General features: G+C 47.9%; 1 protein-coding gene across 1 annotated transcript in view; it reads left to right on the top strand.

Moving 5' to 3' along the window:
- The first annotated feature begins 1,067 nt into the window (after window positions 1–1,067).
- The window catches only part of cmip (c-Maf inducing protein), a 41,225-nt gene continuing 18,124 nt past the window's right edge, over window positions 1,068–24,168 (top strand). Inside the window, 9 exon segments of the mRNA XM_080505241.1 lie at window positions 1,068–2,227; window positions 16,186–16,311; window positions 17,616–17,666; window positions 18,276–18,437; window positions 19,226–19,267; window positions 19,400–19,462; window positions 21,722–21,802; window positions 22,250–22,353; window positions 23,485–23,589. Coding sequence (XP_080361367.1) covers window positions 1,805–2,227; window positions 16,186–16,311; window positions 17,616–17,666; window positions 18,276–18,437; window positions 19,226–19,267; window positions 19,400–19,462; window positions 21,722–21,802; window positions 22,250–22,353; window positions 23,485–23,589 — 1,157 coding nt within the window. The 5' untranslated portion in view covers window positions 1,068–1,804.

A 24,168-nucleotide genomic window follows, 5' to 3' on the forward strand; every position in this document is an offset into this window, starting at 1 on the left:
TTGACAGTCCCCGTAATAACAATCCAAATTGGTACTTTTATTTTGACAGTCACCATAATAACAATCCAACTTGGTACTTTTATTTTGAAGTCACCATAATAACAATCCAACTTGGTACTTTTATTTTGAAGTCACCATAATAACAATCCAACTTGGTACTTTTATTTTGAAGTCACCATAATAACAATCCAACTTGTCCGTCCACCAGAATGTCTTCTTCATTTTCCTTGTCAATGTTTAGAGTTCATTGTTCTCTGCTCTGTGTGTGTGTGTGTGTGTGTGTGTGTGTGTGTGTGTGTGTGTGTGTGTGTGTGTGTGTGTGTGTGTGTGTGTGTGTGTGTGTGTGTGTGTGTGTGTGTGTGTGTGTGTGTGTGTGTGTGTGCGTGCGTGCGTGTGTGTCTAACAACAGCGCCAACAAGTGGACAAAAATGATAACTCCATAACTGCAGGGACTTGTTTTTATTTAAAAAAAAAAAAAAAACGTTGCCATGTAAACATAAAACTTCTAAAACAAAAAAAACACAAAAATGATTCAATTTTCATTTGAAAGGTATTTTTTTTTACTTTTTAGTTTTATTTCTCAAACTTTCTGAGGAGTTTTCATGTTTTCGCTTTGAGGAAATGAAAAGATTGACGGAGGAGGGGGGGCGGAATCCCCCCTTCCCCTTCCCCTTGTGACGTCATCGCGGACCGTATTTACTGGCATTTGACAGCAGGTTTTCCCTCGTCAGTCGCGTCTCGGCGGCTCCGACCTTCCCCGGAACGGTGATGCTGCATCCGAGAGGAACTCACCCGGATTCTCTCTCCTCCATTTCTCTGCAAGGGTGAGGAAGAGGAGGAGGAGGAGGAAGAGGAGGGAGGGAGGGAGGGCGGGAGGAGGGAGGGAGGGGGGGGGGGGGGGGGGGGGAGGCAGACACTCAAACGCTAAAGACACACGGCTCATCCGCTCGCCTCCCCATTGACGTCAGTCCCGTATCACATGAACGAGCGCGGACCAATCGGGCGCAGCGCAACCGAGAGAGAGAGAGAGAGCGAGAGAGAGAGAGAGAGCGAGAGAGAGAGAGAGAGAGAGAGCGAGAGAGCGAGAGAAGCGAGCGGCTCCTTCAGCGGGGAGGAAGAGAAGAGAGAGAGAAAAAAAGGAGAAGAAGCGAATAAAGACGGAAACCGTTCCGGGCGGCGCGTGACGAGCAACGCAGCCCCCAGCCGAGGACCCCCCCCCCCCCCCCAACCCCTACCCCCCCGGCCGGACGCCCCCCTCACCCCCCCGCCGCCGCCGCCGCCGACACCCGGAGCGCCTCCCGGGCCGCGCCGCGGATTATACAGCGCGTTTTTGGCACCGGAGCGCACAACGCAGCGGATCAGATCAGGCCATGGCCCTAACAGATTGAGTAGCTCCCTCGGTGGTGGCAGGAGGAGGAGGAGAGGAGAGGAGGAGGAGGAGAAGAGGAGGGGAGGAAGAGGAGGAGGAGGAGGAGGAGGAGGAGGAGAGACGCGCACCGTGGAGGCGATTCTGGCTCTTTGTTGCGCGCTGGAAAATGGTGGATTATTATTTGTCCTGTGTCATAAAATCCTGCTGTCGGTGGCGTCAGTGAGCCGAGGTCGAGCCGCGGCGGTCGGTCGGTCGATTGGTCGGTAGGTACCCCCCCCCCCCCTTCTACCCCCCCCCCCCCAACCCCCACCTACACCCCCCCCTTTCCTCTCCTTTACGCACATACATGTCGGATCGTCGTGCCGCCGCGGCGCGCGCCCCCTCCTCCCCTTGACGCCAACATTTGGAAACAATAAACTGTTGGATTACCGGACTATGGATTTCACGAGCGGAGGAGGAGGAGGAGGTGGTGGAGGAGGAGGTGGAGGAGGAGGAGGAGGAGGAGAGCTGCACAACAACCAGTTCTATCAGTGCGAGGAGAGCAAGCCGCTCCTGGGGGAGATGTCCGAGGGGAACAACAACAACACAACAACAACAACAACAACCACCACCGGCAGCAGCAAGCCGGGCGCGGGGCCGGCCAAGAGGTCGCTGCACCACTGCAGCAGCGGCGGCGGCGGCGGCGGCGGCGGCGGCGGCAGCGGCATGCGCTACAAGCTGCTGCACGAGGGCGACATCCAGGTGTGCGTGGTCAAGCACCCCCGCACCTTCCTCAGCAAGATCCTCACCTCCAAGTTCCTGCGCAGGTGGGAGCCGCACCACCTGACGCTCACCGACGGCAGCCTGACGTCCGCCACGGTGAGTCCCCCCCCCCCCGCTGTGTGTGTGTGTGTGTGTGTGTGTGTGTGTGTGTGTGTGTGTGTGTGTGTGTGTGTGTGTGTGTGTGTGTGTGTGTGTGTGTGTGTGTGTGTGTGTGTGTGTGTGTGTGTGTGTGTGTGTGTGTGTGTGTGTCAGAGATGCTGCGTCTTTGCATTCCTCGGCCCCGCCGCGCTTCTTGTCTGGACGCGCAGCCACATTACGCGCAGTCAGTCTGTTGTTTGACGCAGTTTACAAGAAAAGGCCGCCTGTCGGCCTCATCATCCTCTTCTTCCTCCTCCTCCTCCTCTTCCTCCTCCTCCTCCTCCTCCTCCTCCATCCCTCCTCCCCACACCTCCATCACCTCCTCAGCCAGTCCGGCTCGTGAGGTCCTTCCCCTCCGTCTCCGTTCTTCCTCCACATGTTCTTCAGGACAACTCTTTTTAGGCCCCGTTTCCATGGCAACGGTTCAAGTGAAGAAAAAAAGAAAAGAAAAAAACAAAAACAAACGCGTTTTTTGTTTCAGAAAAGTTTCATGTTTGCAAAGCAACGTTAAAAAAAAACAACAAAAATAATGTCCGTTTCTATGGAAACGGCCTGTTATTGGTCGGTGATTGTTATTGTTGTTGTTGTTATTGGTCGGCTATTATATATTTTGGTCCACGGAGACGGAGCGTTTCCCCACAAAGTCTTGTTTTCACTTGCAAAACGACACTTTCTGGAAACGTGAGAAAAGTTTTTCACTTTGAAAACTGAAACAGAAAACGTATAAACTTATATTCAGCACAAGGACAGACGATGGTGTCAGACGTATTATTATTATTATTATTACGTGAGTCGGAGCAGCGACAGGGGGAAAACAGAGGAACGTCGACGTTCCTCCTGCAGAGGAACCGGACGGTTTTCTTTGTTTTGGGATCAACAGTCGCATCAGGAGGCGAAACACGACCGCCGACTCTCTGAACCAATGAAGCGCGACGTGATGCTCATAGTTTCCAACCATATCGACAAAACTTGACTTTTTTTTATTTTTTTAAGTCTTTTGTCAAAATCTGGTTAATAAATATCTATATTGTTATCACCTGGTTTATTGACAATAATGATAATTTTAGAATAAGATAGACATTTAATTGTAAGGCTGATTTTAGTCAATGCTAATGTTGTGAAGTTTAATTTTTTTAAAAACCAGCTTTGGGTTGTTTTATCTTCAAAAGAGCCGTTTAAACATTTACTTTGGAGTAATTGGGGGTAAAAATTGATTTTATTTTTTCTTTCCTGCACAAACAGAATCACTGATATTTTCCTTTCAGTACCAATATGAGAAAATGCTAACGACATGCTAATATCGGGCGTCGTGACCCGGTTGTCTTTGTTTTGCCGACGCGGCGTCGTCACGTTTTCACGTCTTCACCTTTTCTTTGTTTCGGTGTCGAATTATTGCTCGAAATCCGCCGGAACAAATGATCAACGATCCAGAGCTACACTCGGTAGAGCGCAGACCTTCGCCAACGCCACGTTTGTTTGTGGAACCGAGTTAGCATCGCTAGCACGTTAGCCGTCAGCTCATATGGACGCTAGCTCGCCTGTCGGGTTGCTACATCACTGTGAAACACTGAGCGTCTCCGTGGCAACAGACGCTGATCTCCTTTGATCTCCTTTGATCTCCTCCATCAGGAGCCTCTCCTCCACCTTGTATGGGACAGTTTTTATAGTTTTTTGGGATTTATTCAGAAACCTTTAGCCGCTAACGTCCCAGAAGCTAGCGTATTGATCGGCTCGGTGGGTGGAGCCGTCCCCTCCCAATCGGAAGGTTGCGGGCTCGGTTCTCGCCTCCACCTGACGAGACACTGAACCCCAGTGGGTCGACGGCGCCTCGCCTGGCGAAGTCAAATCTATTCAGCATCTTCTGCTACCTCTCCGTTGAGCTAGCTAGGGGCGAGTAACGGTTCTGTGAGGAGGAGCGACGGCGCCGCCGACTGCTGATTGGTGGCGACGATCGTCGCTCTAGCCCCGCCTTCAATATTTAATTATTTCCTCATCTGTAACCCTCTGTTGTTGTTTACACTTTTTGGTCACTGGTTGACTTGTTGACTGATTTATTGAAACGTCGGAGCGTCGGTGGTGTGTCGCTCCTCTCGGGAACAGGAGGCGGAGCTTCAGCAGGAGCTCCTCCTCTCGGGAACAGGAGGCGGAGCTTCAGCAGGAGCTCCTCCTCTCGGGAACAGGAGGCGGAGCTTCAGCAGGAGCTCTTTCTCTCGGGAACAGGAGGCGGAGCTTCAGCAGGAGCTCTTTCTCTCGGGAACAGGAGGCGGCGCTTCAGCAGGAGCTCCTCCTCTCGGGAACAGGAGGCGGAGCTTCAGCAGGAGCTCTTTCTCTCGGGAACAGGAGGCGGAGCTTCAGCAGGAGCTCCTCCTCTCGGGAACAGGAGGCGGAGCTTCAGCAGGAGCTCCTCCTCTCGGGAACAGGAGGCGGAGCTTCAGCAGGAGCTGGACGCTGCAGTTCACGGTGGGAAAGTTTAGCCTGAATGACAAGAGAGCGACTTCCGTGTTCGTCTCTGGAACGTCGCTGAGTCGTTCACAGCCCTACATTTCTACTTCCTGTTGTGGGACCAGAGACCAGAGTCGGTCCCGGGTGTGCTTCGCCGCACCGTCGCCGAGGAATGCAGCGTGAAATGAGCGGCGCCACTCTGGCGAAACGCCTCAAGAACCGCGTGTGACGCAAACAAAGATGGCCGCCTGGTAGAGCCGCATGCCGACCGGGATGATTTGAATCCCGGCGCTCCGTCGCGCTCCACCGGGTTCTTTTGCCGTTTTATTCTTGCGCGTCGACTAAAAGTGATGAGTCATGTCGTACCGAGTGGCGGTGAACCGATCAGACCCTGAAAACTGCAGTTGGAAGCCGGTTTTCGACTTCAAACAGGAAACGTACTCGTGGTGTCGGTACGTCCTGAATGACAACAGACGCTTCGGGCCGATTGGACGGAGTTAAAGGTTCACCGTCGTCTCCATCCAGATCTGCTGAGTCACTGTTTCTGACACTCCGTTTTCGTGGATCGCAGCTCCGCCGGGTCAAACTCGCCGCCGGGGTTTGTTCAAAACAAGCCCAGGTTCCTGTCCGCCGCCGGGCCCTCAATTATTCAGAGGTCTTCTCCTGTTGGCCTCCCAGAATGAAAACCCGGCGGCGGGGGGTCCCGGCCCCCTTTTTAACTGCGAGACATGAGACCGGCTGTGAAGGTTGGCCGCCGCGCCGGGAGGCCGCCGCGCCGAGAGGTCGCGGCGTGGAATGACACATCTGACGTCAAAGCATCCAGGAAAAGATGAGAAAAATACATCAGACATAGAGGCAACAAAACCCAGAAATGACAAATAATGTGACGTCTCAGATCAGGGACGTCTGTCCTCCGTCCTCCCAGTTCAGCGCACCTGATTTCCGTGTGGAGCTGTTATTGGGCTTTTTAACAACCTTGGTGATGACATCATCATTAGATCCAGGTCTGCTGAAGCAGGGAGAGACTGAAACCTGGAGGACGCCGTCCCTCAGGGACTGGACCTGGACGATGCCGTCCCTCCAGGACCGGAGCGGGATGCCGCCGTCCCTCCAGGACCGGAGCTGGAAGCCGTCTCTCCAGGACCGGAGCGGGACGACGCCGTCCCTCCAGGACCGGAGCCGGATGCCGCCGTCCCTCCAGGACCGGAGCGGGACGCCGTCCCTCCAGGACTGGAGCCGGATGCCGCCGTCCCTCCAGGACCGGAGCGGGATGACGCCGTCCCTCCAGGACCGGAGCCGGACGCCCCTGGTCTCAGAAAAACAAAGAGGATTAATTAGATTATATTTCAACGTGAAATCACAAAGAGTCGCTAAAGATGAAAGCAGAGCGACAAAACTTCAAACTCTTTGAACTCTTCTAATATTGAAGAATCAATCAAATGCTCTGTTCTCGCTTCTTAAATGTATGAAAACAAAAAAAAAACAAATACACAGAATGACATATGATGACAGTCTATTTATATTGGACTATTTTATGGATACTTATTAACTTCCACGTTGCTGCGTTGCTTTGAAAACTTCCACATTGCTGCATTGCTTTAAAAACTTCCACATTACTGCGTTGCTTTGAAAACTTCCACGTTGCTGCGTTGCTTTGAAAACTTCCACATTGTTTTGAGAACTTCCACGTTGCTGCATTGCTTTGAAAATTTCCACGTTGCTTTGAAAACTTCCACGTTGCTGCGTTGTTTTAAAAACTTCCACATGGCTGCGTCGCTTTGAAAACTTCCACGTTGCTGCGTCACTTTGAATACTTCCAGGTTGCTGCATTGCTTTGAAAACTTCCACGTTGCTGCGTTGTTTTAAAAACTTCCACATGGCTGCGTCGCTTTGAAAACTTCCACGTTGCTGCGTCACTTTGAATACTTCCAGGTTGCTGCATTGCTTTGAAAACTTCCACGTTGCTGCGTTGTTTTAAAAACTTCCACATTGCTGCGTTGCTTTGAAAACTTCCACATTGTTGCGTGGCTTAGAAAACTTCCACGTTGCTTTGGAAACTTCTACGTTGCTGCGTCGCTTTGAAAACTTCCACGTTGCTTTGAAAACTTCCACGTTGGTTTGAAAACTTCCACGTTGGTTTGAAAACTTCCACGTTGCTTTGAAAACTTCCACATTGCTGCGTTGCTTTGAAAACTTCCAGATTGTTGCGTGGCTTAGAAAACTTCCACGTTGCTTTGGAGTCTTCCACGTTGCTGCCCTGCTTTGAAAACTTCTACGTTGCTTTGAAAACTTCCACATTGCTGCGTTGCTTTGAAAACTTCCAGATTGTTGCGTGGCTTAGAAAACTTCCACGTTGCTTTAAAAACTTCTACGTTGCTGTGTTGCTTTGAAAACTTCCAGATTGTTGCGGGGCTTAGAAAACTTCCACGTTGCTTTGGAGTCTTCCACGTTGCTGCCCTGCTTTGAAAACTTCTACGTTGCTTTGAAAACTTCCACGTTGCTGCGTTGCTTTGAAAATGTCCACGTTGCTTTGAAAACTTCCACATTTGTAAACATTGTAGACCTCAAACACATTGCAATTTCTGTTTTTCAGCGAGTGTTCAGTTCATTATTGCTGATATCTGCTCCAGTTGCTCACAGTCAGGATGGCCGAGCGGTCTAAGGCGCTGCGTTCAGGTCGCAGTCTCCCCTGGAGGCGTGGGTTCGAATCCCACTTCTGACAGACAACTTTTGTAAACAAAAAAGCCTTTATAGTTTAAATTTAAAGGTTTTCTTGCTGTTATTTTATAGAGAATAATGTGCTGAATCGGGACTAAAATTAAATTAACCCCCCCTGGATTGGATCAAAGGGACTTCCAGCCAATCAGAGCCTCATCTGAGGCCACGTATGGTCGTGAAAAAAAAGATCTTAAGATTTTTAAAGTTGGATCCTAATTGACCAGTAAATAATTTTCTGAGTGATTGAGATTCTTTTTAACTCCTCGATGTGTTTCTGAGTTCACAGTAACTCACAATGCAAATATTCTACCTCAGACATTTCTTTCGTAATTTTCTCTGTGTGTGTGTGTGTGTGTGTGTGTGTGTGTGTGTGTGTGTGTGTGTGTGTGTGTGTGTGGGAGGCTCTTTTATTGATTTGCGGCTCCTTCGACCTTTGGCCTGTCAACACGAGGCCGGCGAAGCTTCCAGGAAGTCCCACATCGCCGCCGCCGCCACACGTCTGTTTGCGCAATCGTCACATTTTATTCACTCGAACAATGTTTGTGTCTGTTGGACGTCGTCGTCACTGAAGCTCGCCGGGAACCAGCTGGAAATACCTGCAGGGTTTTCTACCTCCGCTTTGTGACACGTCCAGCGTCTTTGATCTTCTTTGTTGAAACGCGAGGCTCGCGGGTTCAAAGTTAATAGCTGATTTAAGCGTGGCGACACAATTTAACCTGTGGAAGCAAAAATCAATTTAAAATACATTAACGTAACTCAACTCAACTGTATTTATAAAGCGCTTTAAGCAGCCGCAGCTGAGACAAAGTGCTGTACATTGAAATAAAAATATAAGAGGCAAAATAAAAGCATTAAAACAATAAAAAAAAAGTTAAAGCAGTAAAAACAATCAGATGGTAAAACAATAAACAAAACATAAAAAGTTAAAACAGTTAAAAACAAAAAACGAAGGCACTAAAACCAGAGCAGAGTCTCACGCTGAGGTAAAAGCCAAAGAATAAAAATGGGTTTAAAGACGAGTTTTAAAAACATTAAGAGAAATAACATCAAGATTCCCAGCAGGAGCAGGATTCACATTTGAAATGTCAGATTTTTACATTTAAAAAGCATCAGCAGAATATTTCTTTTCGTTTCAAGGTCATCGCCGCTTCATTTGACTCGAGGATAGAAAAGAGTGATAAATCATCCAAAGTCTATTTTCATGTTTTGAGAAGCACATTTTATGACACAAGAGAAGATTTGTGTTTTCGTTTCCCGCAGAAAAGAAAGTGGCTCAGAATTCTATCAGGCCTCGTCGCCGAGATGCGGCGTCGTGATGCTGCCATGGAGGCGTCGCCATGGAGGCGTTGCCGTGGAGACGTAGCCATGGAGGTGTTGCCATGGAAGCGTTGCTATGGAAGTGTTGCCATAGAGGCATTGTCATGGAAGCGTTGCTATGGAAGTGTTGCCATAGAGGCGTTGCTATGGAGGCATTGTCATGGAAGTGTTGCTATGGAAGTGTTGCCATAGAGGCGTTGCTATGGAGGCATTGTCATGGAAGTGTTGCTATGGAATTGTTGCCATAGAAGCGTTGCTATGGAAGTGTTGCCATGGAGGCGTTGCCATGGAAGCGTTGTGATGCTCCCATGGAGGCATCACCATGGAGGCGTTGCCATGGAATTGTTGCCATGGAGGCGTCGCCATGGAGGCATCGCCATGGAAGCGTCGTGATCCTCCCATGGAGGCGTTGCCATGGAATTGTTGCCATGGAGGTGTCGCCATGGAGGCGTTGCCATGGAGGCGTTGCCATGGAAACGAGAACTAAATGCAAAAAAAAAGTTGTGAGGTACAGTCGTTCTAAAAGATGCAGAATAAGGTTGAATCAATGACATGAAGATGATGGAGGAACCTGGAGGAACCTGGAGGAACCTGGAAGAACCTGGAGGAACCTGGAGGACCCTGGAGGAACCTGGAAGAACCTGGAGGACCCTGGAAGAACCTTGAAGACCCGGAAAGCCTCCAGACAGAAGAAGAGAAAGCGCCGCAGGTTGAATCGCCGCCGAGGGAAACAAACTCTTCGGGAAAATTCTCCACCGTTTTCATTTGTGGTTTCCGCCACAGGAAGTTCCTGTTGAAGAGTCACGACTCGTCACTTCTTCATCACAGTCGTTCCACTTTGTCCTTCGCCTTTTCAAGCTTTACACTATAATCTGGAACTCGACGGGGAATTCCTCCTGCTATGAGTCAGAATTCTGACCTTGAATAGTGGAGCTCCTGGAATCCGTGTGGAACTTTTAGAACAAGTGAAATGTGAAGGTGTGAAGGATTTTAAAAAGCTGCTTCAGACTGAAGACGACTCAGGAATTCCTCCTTAAGTCTTGGTTCTTGTTCTGAGGAGCAGCGAGCTGCGCTGGGCTTTTCAAAAAGTTGTGTTTTCATGACTCCGAGCTACGAAAACGAGTTTATCCAGAAACCTGCCCTCACTGCTGGGGCGTGTTCTCGCCACGCCGCCGCCGCGCTTTATAACGCCTCCGGTTCTTTGACATTCCTGCTCTATAATCTGGTGTTGGAGGAGGAAGATGCTCTATAATCTGGTGTTAGAGGGGGAAGATGCTCTATAATCTGACGTTAGAGGAGGAAGATGCTCTATAATCTGGTGTTAGAGGAGGGAGATGCTCTATAATCTGATGTTAGAGGGGGGGATGCTCTATAATCTGGTGTTAGAGGAGGAAGATGCTCTACAATCTGGTGTTAGAGGAGGAAGATGCTCTATAATCTGGTGTTAGAGGAGGAAGATGCTCTACAATCTGGTGTTAGAGGAGGAAGATGCTCTATAATCTGGTGTTAGAGGAGGGAGATGCTCTATAATCTGGTGTTAGAGGAGGAAGATGCTCTATAATCTGGCGTTAGAGGAGGAAGATGTTCTATAATCTGATGTTAGAGGAGGAACATGCTCTATAATCTGGTGTTAGAGGAGGAAGATGCTCTATAATCTGGTGTTAGAGGAGGAACATGCTCTATAATCTGGTGTTAGAGGAGGAAGATGCTCTATAATCTGGTGTTAGAGGAGGAAGATGCTCTATAATCTGGTGTTAGAGGAGGAGGATGCTCTATAATCTGGTGTTAGAGGAGGGAGATGCTCTATAATATGGTGTTAGAGGAGGAAGATGCTCTATAATCTGGTGTTAGAGGAGGATGCTCTATAATCTGGTGTTAGAGGAGGAAGATGCTCTATAATCTGATGTTAGAGGAGGAGGATGCTCTATAATCTGGTGTTAGAGGAGGAGGATGCTCTATAATCTGGTGTTAGAGGAGGAGGATGCTCTATAATCTGGTGTTAGAGGAGGAAGATGCTCTATAATCTGGTGTTAGAGGAGGAAGATGCTCTATAATCTGGTGTTAGAGGAGGAAGACACAAAAACCCAAAACACAAAAATGAGCATTTTGAGATGAAAGTCAAAACGACACGAGGATCTTTTACCTGCCAGCAGAACGACGGCTGAGTCAGCCGGAGGAGAAATAAAGTCCTAATCCGCGTTAATCTGAGGGATTAACCGGGAGGAGAAGCGTTTCCCGCTGATCTTCATGAAAACGTGTCGGAGCCGCCGCCGCCGCTCCGCCTGCTCCTCCCTGGAAACGCACCAAAACACAGCGTCTCCATCCTCCTGTTTCCACGGCAACGCCGAGCAGAGGAGAGGCAGGCGGAGGCCGTCGTTTGCTCTTCCAAGGAAATGAGATGAAAATCTCCCTCTGAATCAATATTTGTCGTGAACGACGTCTGTAATGAAAATCCTCCATGTGGGGGGGGTGGAGGACTAGCATGTTTGTTCTCCACCCAGAGCGGACGGGCGGAGGCAGTTACAGAGGAGAAGCACCTGTTTGCAGCTGCTAATGTAGCATCTGTAGCTAATGTAGCAACTAGGGCTAATGTGGCGCCTGCAGCTAATGCAGCATCTGTAGCTAATGTAGCATCTGTAGCTAATATAGCAACTGGACCTAATGCGGCAACTGCAGCTAATGTAGCATCTGTAGCTAATGTAGCAACTAGAGCTAATGTGGCAACTGCAGCTAATGTAGGATCTGTAGCTAATGTAGCAACTAGAGCTAATGTGGCAACTGCAGCTAATGTAGGATCTGTAGCTAATGTAGCACCTAGACCTAATGCAGCAACTTGCAGCTAATGTAGAATCTGTAGCTAGTGTAGCAACTAGAGCTAATGTGGCAACTTGCAGCTAAGTAGCATCTGTAGCTAATGTAGCAACTGGACCTAATGTGGCAACTGCAGCTAATATAGCATCTGTAGCTAATGTAGCAACTAGACCTAATGCGGCAACTTGCAGCTAATGAAGCATCTGTAGCTAATGTAGCATCTGTAGCTAATGTAGCAACTAGAGCTAATGTGGCAACTGCAGCTAATGTAGAATCTGTAGCTAGTGTAGCAACTAGAGCTAATGTGGCAACTTGCAGCTAAGTAGCATCTGTAGCTAATATAGCAATTGGACCTAATGTGGCAACTGCAGCTAATATAGCATCTGTAGCTAATGTAGCAACTAGACCTAATGCGGCAACTTGCAGCTAATGAAGCATCTGTAGCTAATGTAGCATCTGTAGCTAATGTAGCAACTAGAGCTAATGTGGCAACTGCAGCTAATGTAGGATCTGTAGCTGATGTAGCAACTAGACCTAATACGGCAACTTGCAGCTAATGTAGAATCTGTAGCTAATGTAGCATCTGTAGCTAATGTAGCAACTAGACCTAATGCGGCAACTGTAGCTAATGTAGCAACTGGACCTAATGCGGCAACTGTAGCTAATGTAGCAACTGAAGCTGCTATGGCGGGAACAGCTGTCGCTGCTTTAGCTTCAGTTGCGTTACATTAAAAGAGCCCCCCCCCCCCCCTCCCAGAAATCCCTCGTTTCTTTGTTAAAACTTGATTCCTCATGTTTGACTTCAGTTGAAACTTTTCTGAAAACCTGGAGTTTGAAAGCGGCTGAGTTTTTTTTCCTTCGGGCTCTTTGTTCAAGCCAGAATGGCCCACCAGGGGGCGCCACCCCGAACCGGGAGGTTCAGATTGTCGTCGCCACAGGAAGTTGATATCGTCAACCCTGCTGTATGAAATGAATCCGCTAGCGGTTAGCCGCCAACCGGACGATTACAAACAGTGAGCCAATGTGATTTACAAACAAGCCTCTATTTCATTTTTAGCCTCCGGGGGGCGCTGCTCTGCGGACGTTTGGAGGTGCTCCACCATCGCTTTTATTTTTATATTTTGTGCACATAAAGGACTCCTATGCTATCCCTATGCTATGGCTATGCTATGGCTATGCTATGGCTATGCTATGGCTATGCTATGGCTATGCTATCACCATGATTGACAGTTCCTTAGCCAATCAGCAGCCTGACATCCCAGCAGTCAGAATCTGTCGATGAGCGACGTTTGACTTCAGAGGACAAAGAGAATCAAAGTATAAAATGTGACGCCTTTGAAGTTGTTTGCTTTTCTTTGTAATTCCGTCTTTCATGTTATTCTTTTTTTATTATCATGGTTTTTTTTTAATTATCGTGTCGTTTTGCCTCATTGTACAGATGTTTTGTATATTTTTACTCTTATTGGACTGAACTTTGGCGACATTTTCTTGTTTGACGTCATTTCACTTCACCTGCTGAAGTTCGTACTTGTTTTGTATCGTTTTGATCTCGATTTGCACAAGTTCACTCCCGTGTTGCACCAGTTTACAGTTTGCACTTCCTCTTCACGGTGTTGTTGTTCTGCATTCATGAGTTGTTTCTTTGGCTCGGATCCTCATTGATTTGCATCGTTTCATTTGTCCTGCAGCGTTTGGCTTCGTTCTGTTGTCGTTCCGTTTCTTTGCGTCGTTCTGCCGGTGTGGTTTTTCCCGAGCTTGCACTTTCCTTGCTCGTGCGTTTCTTTTTCGCCGTGTCGCTGCAGGGGAACTTTAAGAACGTCAGAAATGTGAAGTCCTGCGACTCTCGGCCGGTGTTTCCTCTCAGAACGAGTCTCCTGGTGTCGTTCTGCGTCGTCCTCGTCGTCCTCGTCGTCCTCGTCGTCCTCGTCGTCCTCGTCGTCCTCGTCGTCCTCGTCGTCCTCGTCGTCCTCGTCGTCCCGGAGGAAAAGAGTCGCGGCTCGTCGAGCTCCGCGGAGGGATGGCGTGGTTGTTTGAAAAAGTTCCCCCGATGGCTGGTCGACCTGTTGGCATGCTCGCTTAGAAAACATAAAAATTTCTTAAAGTGCCTTTGTGAAACTTAAAAAAAAAAAAAAAATTGTGTCTTAGTGAAACTTAAAAAAAAATGTTTTAAATGTCTTAGTGAAACTTTAAAAAAAAAAGTCTTAGTGTCTTAGTGAAACTTTTTTCCTTAAAGTGTCAGTGAAACTTAAAATTTTTTTAAAGTGTCTTAGTGAAACTTAAAAAAAAAATGTGTGTCTTAGTGAAACTTTTTTAAAAATGTTTTAAGTGTCTTAGTGAAACTAAAAAAAAATTCTTAAAGTGTCTTAGTGAAACGTTTAAAAATATTGTTTTAAGTTTAACTTAAAACAAATTTCTTAAAGTGTTTTAGTGAAACTTAAAAAAAAAATTATTCTTAGAATATAATTTTTTTTATTTTAAATCACCCTGCTGCTCTTCATCCTCCTCCTCTTCCTCCTCTTCCTCCTCCTCCTCCTCTTCCTCTTCTTCCTCCTCCTCCTCCTCCTTGAAGCTTGTGATCATTTCTCAGTGTTTCTGTTTCATATTGAAATGAACAACCAGGTTGTGGCCTGTTGCTGTGTGTGTGTGTGTGTGTGTGTGTGTGTGTGTGTGTGTGTGTGTGTGTGTGTGTGTGTGTGTGTGTGTGTGTGTGTGTGTGTGTGTGTCAAGAGACACAAAAACTACTGAGAGACGAAACTTGACCACAAAGTTCCTCCACGTCAACAGAGAGACGGACAAAGAGGGACAGTTTGACGAGACGATGAGACACAATGTGAAGACAATGAGACACAACAAGACGACAATGAGACACAACAAGACGACGATGAGACACAAGACGACAATGAGACACAACGGGAAGACGATGAGGCACAAAATGACACTGAGACACAACAAGACAACGAGACACAACATGAAGATGATGAGACACGAGACGACAATGAGACACAACAAGACGTCAATGAGACACAAGACGTCACTGAGACACAAGACGACACTGAGACACAAGACGTCACTGAGACACAAGACGTCACTGAGACACAAGACGACACTGAGACACAAGACGTCACTGAGACACAAGACGTCAATGAGACACAAGACGACACTGAGACACAAGAGACACTGAGACACAAGACGACACTGAGACACAAGACGTCACTGAGACACAAGACGTCACTGAGACACAAGACGACACTGAGACACAAGACGTCACTGAGACACAAGACGACACTGAGACACAAGACGTCACTGAGACACAAGACGTCACTGAGACACAAGACGACACTGAGACACAAGACGTCACTGAGACACAAGACGACACTGAGACACAAGACGTCACTGAGACACAAGACGACACTGAGACACAAGACGACACTGAGACACAAGACGACACTGAGACACAAGACGTCACTGAGACACAAGACGACACTGAGACACAAGACGTCACTGAGACACAAGACGACACTGAGACACAAGACGTCACTGAGACACAAGACGACACTGAGACACAAGACGTCACTGAGACACAAGACGACACTGAGACACAAGACGTCACTGAGACACAAGACGACACTGAGACACAAGACGTCACTGAGACACAAGACGACACTGAGACACAAGACGTCACTGAGACACAAGACGACACTGAGACACAAGACGTCACTGAGACACAAGACGACACTGAGACACAAGACGTCACTGAGACACAAGACGTCACTGAGACACAAGACGACACTGAGACACAAGACGTCACTGAGACACAAGACGACACTGAGACACAAGACGTCACTGAGACACAAGACGTCACTGAGACACAAGACGACACTGAGACACAAGACGTCACTGAGACACAAGACGACACTGAGACACAAGACGTCACTGAGACACAAGACGACACTGAGACACAAGACGACACTGAGACACAAGACGACACTGAGACACAAGACGTCACTGAGACACAAGACGACACTGAGACACAAGACGTCACTGAGACACAAGACGACACTGAGACACAAGACGTCACTGAGACACAAGACGACACTGAGACACAAGACGTCACTGAGACACAAGACGACACTGAGACACAAGACGTCACTGAGACACAAGACGACACTGAGACACAAGACGTCACTGAGACACAAGACGACACTGAGACACAAGACGTCACTGAGACACAAGACGACACTGAGACACAAGACGTCACTGAGACACAAGACGACACTGAGACACAAGACGTCACTGAGACACAACGGGAAGACGATGAGGCACAAAATGACACTGAGACACAACAAGACAACGAGACACAACATGAAGATGATGAGACACGAGACGACAATGAGACACAAGACGTCAATGAGACACAAGATGTCACTGAGACACAAGACGTCACTGAGACACAAGACGACACTGAGACACAAGACGACACTGAGACACAAGACGTCACTGAGACACAAGACGACACTGAGACACAAGACGTCACTGAGACACAAGACGACACTGAGACACAACGTGAAGACGACGAGACACGAGACCACAATGAGACATAAACAAGTGTGTGTGTGTCTGTCCCTCAGCCCACCGGCTACATGGAGACGTCTCTGTCCTACAGCTCCATAGAAGACCTGCAGCTCCTGGCCTGGGACAACGCCCCCAAGTACTGCGTCCAGCTCAGCTTCCCGGGAGGCACCGTCCTGCTGCAGGTACACACACACACACACACACACACACACACACACACACACACACACACACACACACACACACACACACACTGGCTAGCAGCTAGCGTTAGCCCAGCAGGATTGTTAGCGACCAGGTAGGACTGGATTTACTGGTCCACTAGCAGGAGGACAGGAGGACGAGGTGAACGAGTGACTGCAGAGCTCGTCACTCGTTCACCGAACAGGAACTGCCGCATTCTTTTACTTTGGAAATTCCTCGCAAATATTAGTGCCGTTGGTGAAAAACAGAGCCAGTCTGTCGACGCAGGAAGTGGTGTCCCGTTTCTACGGAAACGACACAGTCGGCTCGTCGTCGTATATATATATTTGGTTTGATATGGTTTTATTTTGACAGTCACGGTAATAACAATCCCACTTGGTTGTTTTATTTTGACATCCACCGTAATAACAATCCAACTGGGTGGTTTTATTTTGACAGTCACGGAATAACAATCCAACTGGGGGATTTTATTTTGACAGTCACGGTAATAACAATCCAACTGGGTGATTTTATTTTGACAGTCACGGTAATAACAATCCAACTGGGGGATTTTGTTTTGACAGTCACGGTAATAACAATCCAACTGGGTGATTTTATTTTGACAGTCACGGTAATAACAATCCCACTTGGTTGTTTTATTTTGATAGTCCCCGTAATAACAATCCAACTGGGTGATTTTATTTTGACAGTCACAGTAATAACAATCCAACTGGGTGGTTTTATTTTGATAGTCCCCGTAATAACAATCCAACTGGGTGATTTTATTTTGACAGTCATGGTAATAACAATCCCACTTGGTTGTTTTATTTTGACATACACCGTAATAACAATCCAATTGGGTGGTTTTATTTTGACAGTCACGGTGATAACAATCCAACTGGGTGGTTTTATTTTGATAGTCCCTGTAATAACAATCCAACTGGGTGGTTTTATTTTGACAGTCACCGTAATAACAATCCAACTTGGTAGTTTTATTTTGACAGTCACGTTAATAAGAATCCCACTTGGTTGTTTTATTTTGACATACACCATAATAACAATCCAATTGGGTGGTTTTATTTTGATAGTCCCCATAATAACAATACAACTGGGTGATTTTGTTTTGACAGTCACGGTAATAACAATCCAATCAATCAATATATATATATATATATATGTACAGGACATACGTCTGCTGATTTAATGGAAGAAAGTGTGTGTGTGTGTGTGTGTGTGTGTGTGTGTGTGTGTGTGTGTGTGTGTGTGTGTGTGTGTGTGTGTGTGTGTGTGTGTGTGTCTGCAGGCTGCTAACAGCTACTTACGGGACCAGTGGTTTCACTCGCTGCAGTGGAAGGTAAAGTTACTGTTTGTCTTTAACTATTCATCCCTTTGCTTTACAAGGATGGACACACACACACACACACACACATACACACACACACACACACACACACACACACACACACACACACACACACACACACACGCCTCAGATCCTCTTTGTATGTTTACATTGTGGGAAGTTCTCACTGTCGGTTCGTTTCTTTTTGTATCTTTTTTCTTTTTGTTCTTATGGGCGTGTCTGTTGTGTGTCTGTTGTGTGTCTGTTGTGTGTCTGTGTTGTGTCTGTGTTGTGTGTCTGTTGTGTCTGTTGTGTCTGTGTTGTGTGTCTGTTGTGTGTGTTGTGTGTGTTGTGTGTCTGTTGTGTGTCTGTTGTGTGTCTGTGTTGTGTCTGTGTTGTGTGTCTGTTGTGTCTGTTGTGTCTGTGTTGTGTGTCTGTTGTGTGTGTTGTGTGTGTTGTGTGTCTGTTGTGTGTGTTGTGTGTCTGTTGTGTCTGTGTTGTGTCTGTTGTGTCTGTTGTGTCTGTTGTGTGTGTGTTGTGTGTCTGTTGTGTCTGTTGTGTGTGTGTTGTGTGTGTTGTGTGTCTGTTGTGTGTCTGTTGTGTCTGTTGTGTGTGGTGCAGAAAAAGATCTACAAGTACCGTAAGGTCCTGACCCACCCGTCCCGCTGGGACGTGGTCCTGAAGGAGATCCGGTCCCTGGTGGACATGGTGCTGAGCTCCCCGCTGCAGGACGAGTCTGTCCACCAGGGTCCTCTGGTCATCGTGTCCACACTGCTGGCCGAGGTACACACTCTCCAACACACACTGCTGGCCGAGGTACACACTCTCTAACACACACTCTCTAACACACACTGCTGGCCGAGGTACACACTCTGTAACACACACTCTGTAACACACACTGCTGGCCGAGGTACACACTCTCTAACACACACTCTCTAACACACACTGCTGGCCGAGGTACACACTCTCTAACACACACACTAACACACACTGCTGGCCGAGGTACACACTCTCTAACACACACACTAACACACTCACATACACACAGACACACACACACTCACACTCAGACACACACACACACACACACACACACACACACACACACACATACACACACACACACACACACACACACACACACACACACACACATACACACACACACACACACACACACACACACACACACACACACACACACACACACCTCCATGACTAATATTAGTTCAGCTCTTATCTGCTTGTCAGGAGGAGGAAGAGGAGGAAGAGGAAGAGGAGGAGGAGCAATTTAATAGAATTAGAAGAAGAAGTACTGTCAAATTGAACTTATAAAGTATAAAGTATAAAATATAAAGTATAAAGTACATGAACTTTACTGCAACACTCAGTTTAAACTAAAGGGACGATTCCTATTGCTGGAGAAATAGTGTGAAACCAACTGTGTGTGTGTGTGTGTGTGTGTGTGTGTGTGTGTGTGTGTGTGTGTGTGTGTGTGTGTGTGTGTGTGTGTGTGTGTGTGTGTGTGTGTGTGTGTGTGTGTGTGTGTGTGTGTGTGTGTGTGTGTGCAGAACTCCAGCCTGAGCAGTCAGGATCATGAGAACATCATCGTGGTGAGTTTGGACTTTTATTTCCTCTTATTTGATTTTCGGTTAATAATTAACACTCATATGGTGTGTGTGTGTGTGTGTGTGTGTGTGTGTGTGTGTGTGTGTGTGTGTGTGTGTGTGTGTGTGTGTGTACAGGCCATCGCTCCGCTCCTGGAGAACAACCATCCTCCTCCTGACCTGTGTGAGTTCTTCTGTAAGGTGAGGGTCTGGTGATGCTCCTCCTCCTCCTCCTCCTTCTCCTCCTCCTCCTTCTCCTTGTCCTCCTCCTCCTCCTCCTCCTCCTCCTCCTTCTCCTCCTCCTCCTCCTCCTCCTCCTCCTCCTCCTCCTTCTCCTCCTCCTCCTTCTCCTTGTCCTCCTCCTCCTCCTCCTCCTCCTCCTCCTTCTCCTCCTCCTCCTCCTCCTCCTCCTCCTTCTCCTCCTCCTCCTCCTCCTCCTCCTCCTCCTCCTCCTCCTCCTCCTCCTCCTCCTTCTCCTCCTCCTCCTCCTTCTCCTCCTCCTCCTCTTCCTCCTCCTCCTCCTCCTCCTCCTCTTCCTCTTCCTCCTCCTCCTCTTCCTCTTCCTCTTCCTCCTCCTCCTCCTCCTCCTCCTCCTCCTCTTCCTCTTCCTCTTCCTCCTCCTCCTCTTCCTCCTCGCAACCTTACAGACTCAGTCATGATGAGAACCTTACAGACTCAGCCAGCAGGATGAGAACCTTACAGACTCAGCCAGGATGAGAACCATACAGACTCAGCCAGGATGAGAACCATACAGACTCAGCCAGGATGAGAACCTTACAGACTCAGCCAGGATGAGAACCTTACAGACTCAGCCAGGATGAGAACCTTACAGACTCAGCCAGCAGGATGAGAACCTTACAGACTCAGCCAGGATGAGAACCTTACAGACTCAGCCATGATGAGAACCTTACAGACTCAGCCATGATGAGAACCTTACAGACTCAGCCATGATGAGAACCTTACAGACTCAGCCAGCATGATGAGAACCATACAGACTCAGCCAGGATGAGAACCTTACAGACTCAGCCAGGATGAGAACCATACAGACTCAGCCAGGATGAGAACCTTACAGACTCAGCCATGATGAGAACCTTACAGACTCAGCCAGCAATATGAGAACCATATGGACTCAGCCAGGATGAGAACCATACGGACTCAGCCAGGATGAGAACCTTACGGACTCAGCCAGGATGAGAACCTTACGGACTCAGCCAGCAGGATGAGAACCTTACGGACTCAGCCAGCAGGATGAGAACCGTACAGACTCAGCCATGATGAGAACCATACAGACTCAGCCATGATCAGAACCTTACAGACTCAGCCATGATGAGAACCATACAGACTCAGCAATATGAGAACCGTACAGACTCAGCCATGATGAGAACCGTACAGACTCAGCCATGATGAGAACCTTACAGACTCAGCCATGATGAGAACCTTACAGACTCAGCCATGATGAGAACCTTGCAGACTCAGCCAGGATGAGAACCTTACAGACTCAGCCAGGATGAGAACCATACAGACTCAGCAATATGAGAACCGTACAGACTCAGCCATGATGAGAACCGTACAGACTCAGCCATGATGAGAACCTTACAGACTCAGCCATGATGAGAACCTTACAGACTCAGCCATGATGAGAACCTTGCAGACTCAGCCATGATGAGAACCTTGCAGACTCAGCCATGATGAGAACCTTACGGACTCAGCCATGATGAGAACCTTACAGACTCAGCCAGGATGAGAACCATACAGACTCAGCAATATGAGAACCATACGGACTCAGCCAGGATGAGAACCGTACAGACTCGGCCATGATGAGAACCATACAGACTCAGCCAGCAGGATGAGAACCTTACAGACTCAGCCATGATGAGAACCTTACAGACTCAGCCATGATGAGAACCTTACAGACTCAGCCAGGATGAGAACCTTACAGACTCAGCCATGATGAGAACCATACAGACTCAGCCAGGATGAGAACCTTACAGACTCAGCCATGATGAGAACCTTACAGACTCAGCCATGATGAGAACCATACAGACTCAGCCAGGATGAGAACCTTACAGACTCAGCCAGGATGAGAACCATACAAACTCAGCCAGGATGAGAACCTTACAGACTCAGCCATGATGAGAACCTTACAGACTCAGCCATGATGAGAACCTTACAGACTCAGCCAGCAGGATGAGAACCATACAGACTCAGCCATGATGAGAACCTTACAGACTCAGCCAGGATGAGAACCTTACAGACTCAGCCATGATGAGAACCTTACAGACTCAGCCATGATGAGAACCTTACAGACTCAGCCATGATGAGAACCATACAGACTCAGCCATGATGAGAACCATACGGACTCAGCCATGATGAGAACCATACAGACTCAGCCAGCAGTATGAGAACCGTACAGACTCAGCCAGCGGGTGGAGGCTGACGTAGCGGTGGTTTGTGTCGCAGCACTGCCGGGAGCGGCCGCGGTCCATGGTGGTCATCCAGGTGTTCACGCCCGTCGTCCAGCGGATCCTCAAACACAACATGGTGAGGAAAACAAACGCGCCAAAGAAAAAAAAAAAATCGATTTGACCTTTTAAGAAGTTTGACCTTCGCGCAGCTTTTGTTTACAGTAAAGTCCCAGTGTTTGATGTCACTTAAAGGAACAGTGCAGGTTCCCGGCAGCCGTAACTGAGAGTCACTTCCTGTTTGTCTACTTCCACCCGTAGATATACAACGGTAGAGGCCTCTCGGCCTGCAGCGCCGCCATCTTGGAGAGGTCTCCCTCTTCCCAGGCTAGAGTCGTTTGTAGCTGGCTTGCTAGTCCGCGTAGCGACACAAGCTATACGTCGTCGTACAGCTGAGGACAAGCTCTTCCGGAACCTTCCCGTCTCCCACGGCAACAAGCAGCTGCTTGTAGAAACTGTGAACCAGCAACGGATCACAATAAATAAAGTTGAACGTTGTCTTTTTTTGTCTTTTCTCGCTCGGCAGGACTTCGGGAAATGTCCCCGGCTGCGTCTCTTCACTCAGGAGTACATCCTGGCTCTCAACGAGCTGAACGCCGGGATGGAGGTCGTCAAGAAGTTCGTCCACAGGTGAGACGGCCGGGGACGCCTGGAGACACCGAGCTAGCCTCGGGCTACTGCTCAGGCTAACTCCGGGGACCAGGTGGAATTGGGAAAAATAACTGTTTCAAAGTTTTGTGGAGTGATTTGGGACAAGACAGGACGGGACGGGACAGGACAGGACAAGACAAGACAGGACAAGATAAAACAGGACAGGACAAGACAAGACAGGATAAGACAGGACAAAACAAGACAGGATAAAACAGGACAAGACGGGACAGGACAAGACAAGACAGGATAAGACAGGACAGGATAAGATGAGATAAAACAGGACAAGACAAGACAAGACAAGACAGGATAAAACAGAACAATAAAGGACAAGACAAGACAAGACAGGACAAGACATGATAAAATAGGACAAGACAGGACAAGACAAGACAGGATAAAACAGGACAAGACAAGACAGGATAAAACAGGACAAGACAGGACAGGACAAGACAAGACAGGATAAGATGGGATTAAACAGGACAAGACAGGACAAGACAAGACAGGATAAAACAGGACAATAAAGGACAAGACAAGACAAGACAGGATAAAACAGAACAATAAAGGACAAGACAAGACAGGACAAGACATGATAAAATAGGACAAGACAGGACAAGACAAGACAGGATAAAACAGGACAAGACAAGACAGGATAAGATGGGATAAAACAGGACAAGACAAGACAGGATAAAACAGGACAAGACAGGACAGGACAAGACAAGACAGGATAAGATGGGATTTAACAGGACAAGACAGGATAAAACAGGACAATAAAGGACAAGACAAGACAAGACAGGATAAAACAGGACAATAAAGGACAAGACAAGACAAGACAGGATAAAACAGGACAAGACAAGACAGGATAAAACAGGACAATAAAGGACAAGACAAGACAGGATAAAACAGGACAATAAAGGACAAGACAAGACAAGACAGGATAAAACAGGACAATAAAGGACAAGACAAGACAAGACAGGATAAAACAGGACAAGACAGGACAAGACAAGACAGGATAAAACAGGACAAGACAAGACAAGACAGGATAAAACAGGACAAGACAGGACAGGACAGGACAGGACAGTGTGTCTTCCAGTGTGACGTGCCGTTGTCTTGCAGCATGCACGGGCCCACAGGACAGTGTCCTCACCCTCGAGTCCTGCCAAACCTGGTGGCCGTGTGTCTCGCCGCCATTTACTCCTGTTATGAAGAGTTCATCAACAGGTCAGACTCACACACACACACACACACACACACACACACACACACACACACACACACACACACACACACACACACACACACACACACACACACACACACACACGCTGGAGGAAGTGTGTTGTAAGAGGAATACGTGTCCTTATAATTAGTTCCACCTCCGCATGTTGAAGTTCCTCGTCTCGTCTTCAGCACCTGAACACATCAGGATGAGTCACAGAGCCACGAACCAATCAGAGGCCTCCTCTCAACACGTAGAAACCACATGGTGTCAACTGACCAATCACGTTGCTCGTGACTGGGCGGATATGACAGGTATCCTCTGGTTCCTCTGGTTCTTCTAGTTCCTCTAGTTCCTCTAGTTCCTCTGGTTCCTATAGTTCCTCTGGTTCCTCTAGTTCCTCTGGTTCCTCTAGTTCCTCTAGTTCCTCAGGTTCCTCTAGTTCTTCTGGTTCCTCAGGTTCTTCTGGTTCCTCAGGTTCTTCTGGTTCCTCTAGTTCCTCTAGTTCCTCTAGTTCCAATAGTTCCTCTAGTTCCTCTAGTTCCGCTGGTTCCTCTAGTTCCTATAGTTCCTCTAGTTCC

This window comes from Blennius ocellaris (genome assembly GCF_963422515.1).
Source record: "Blennius ocellaris genome assembly, chromosome: 11".
Lineage (NCBI taxonomy): Eukaryota > Metazoa > Chordata > Actinopteri > Blenniiformes > Blenniidae > Blennius > Blennius ocellaris.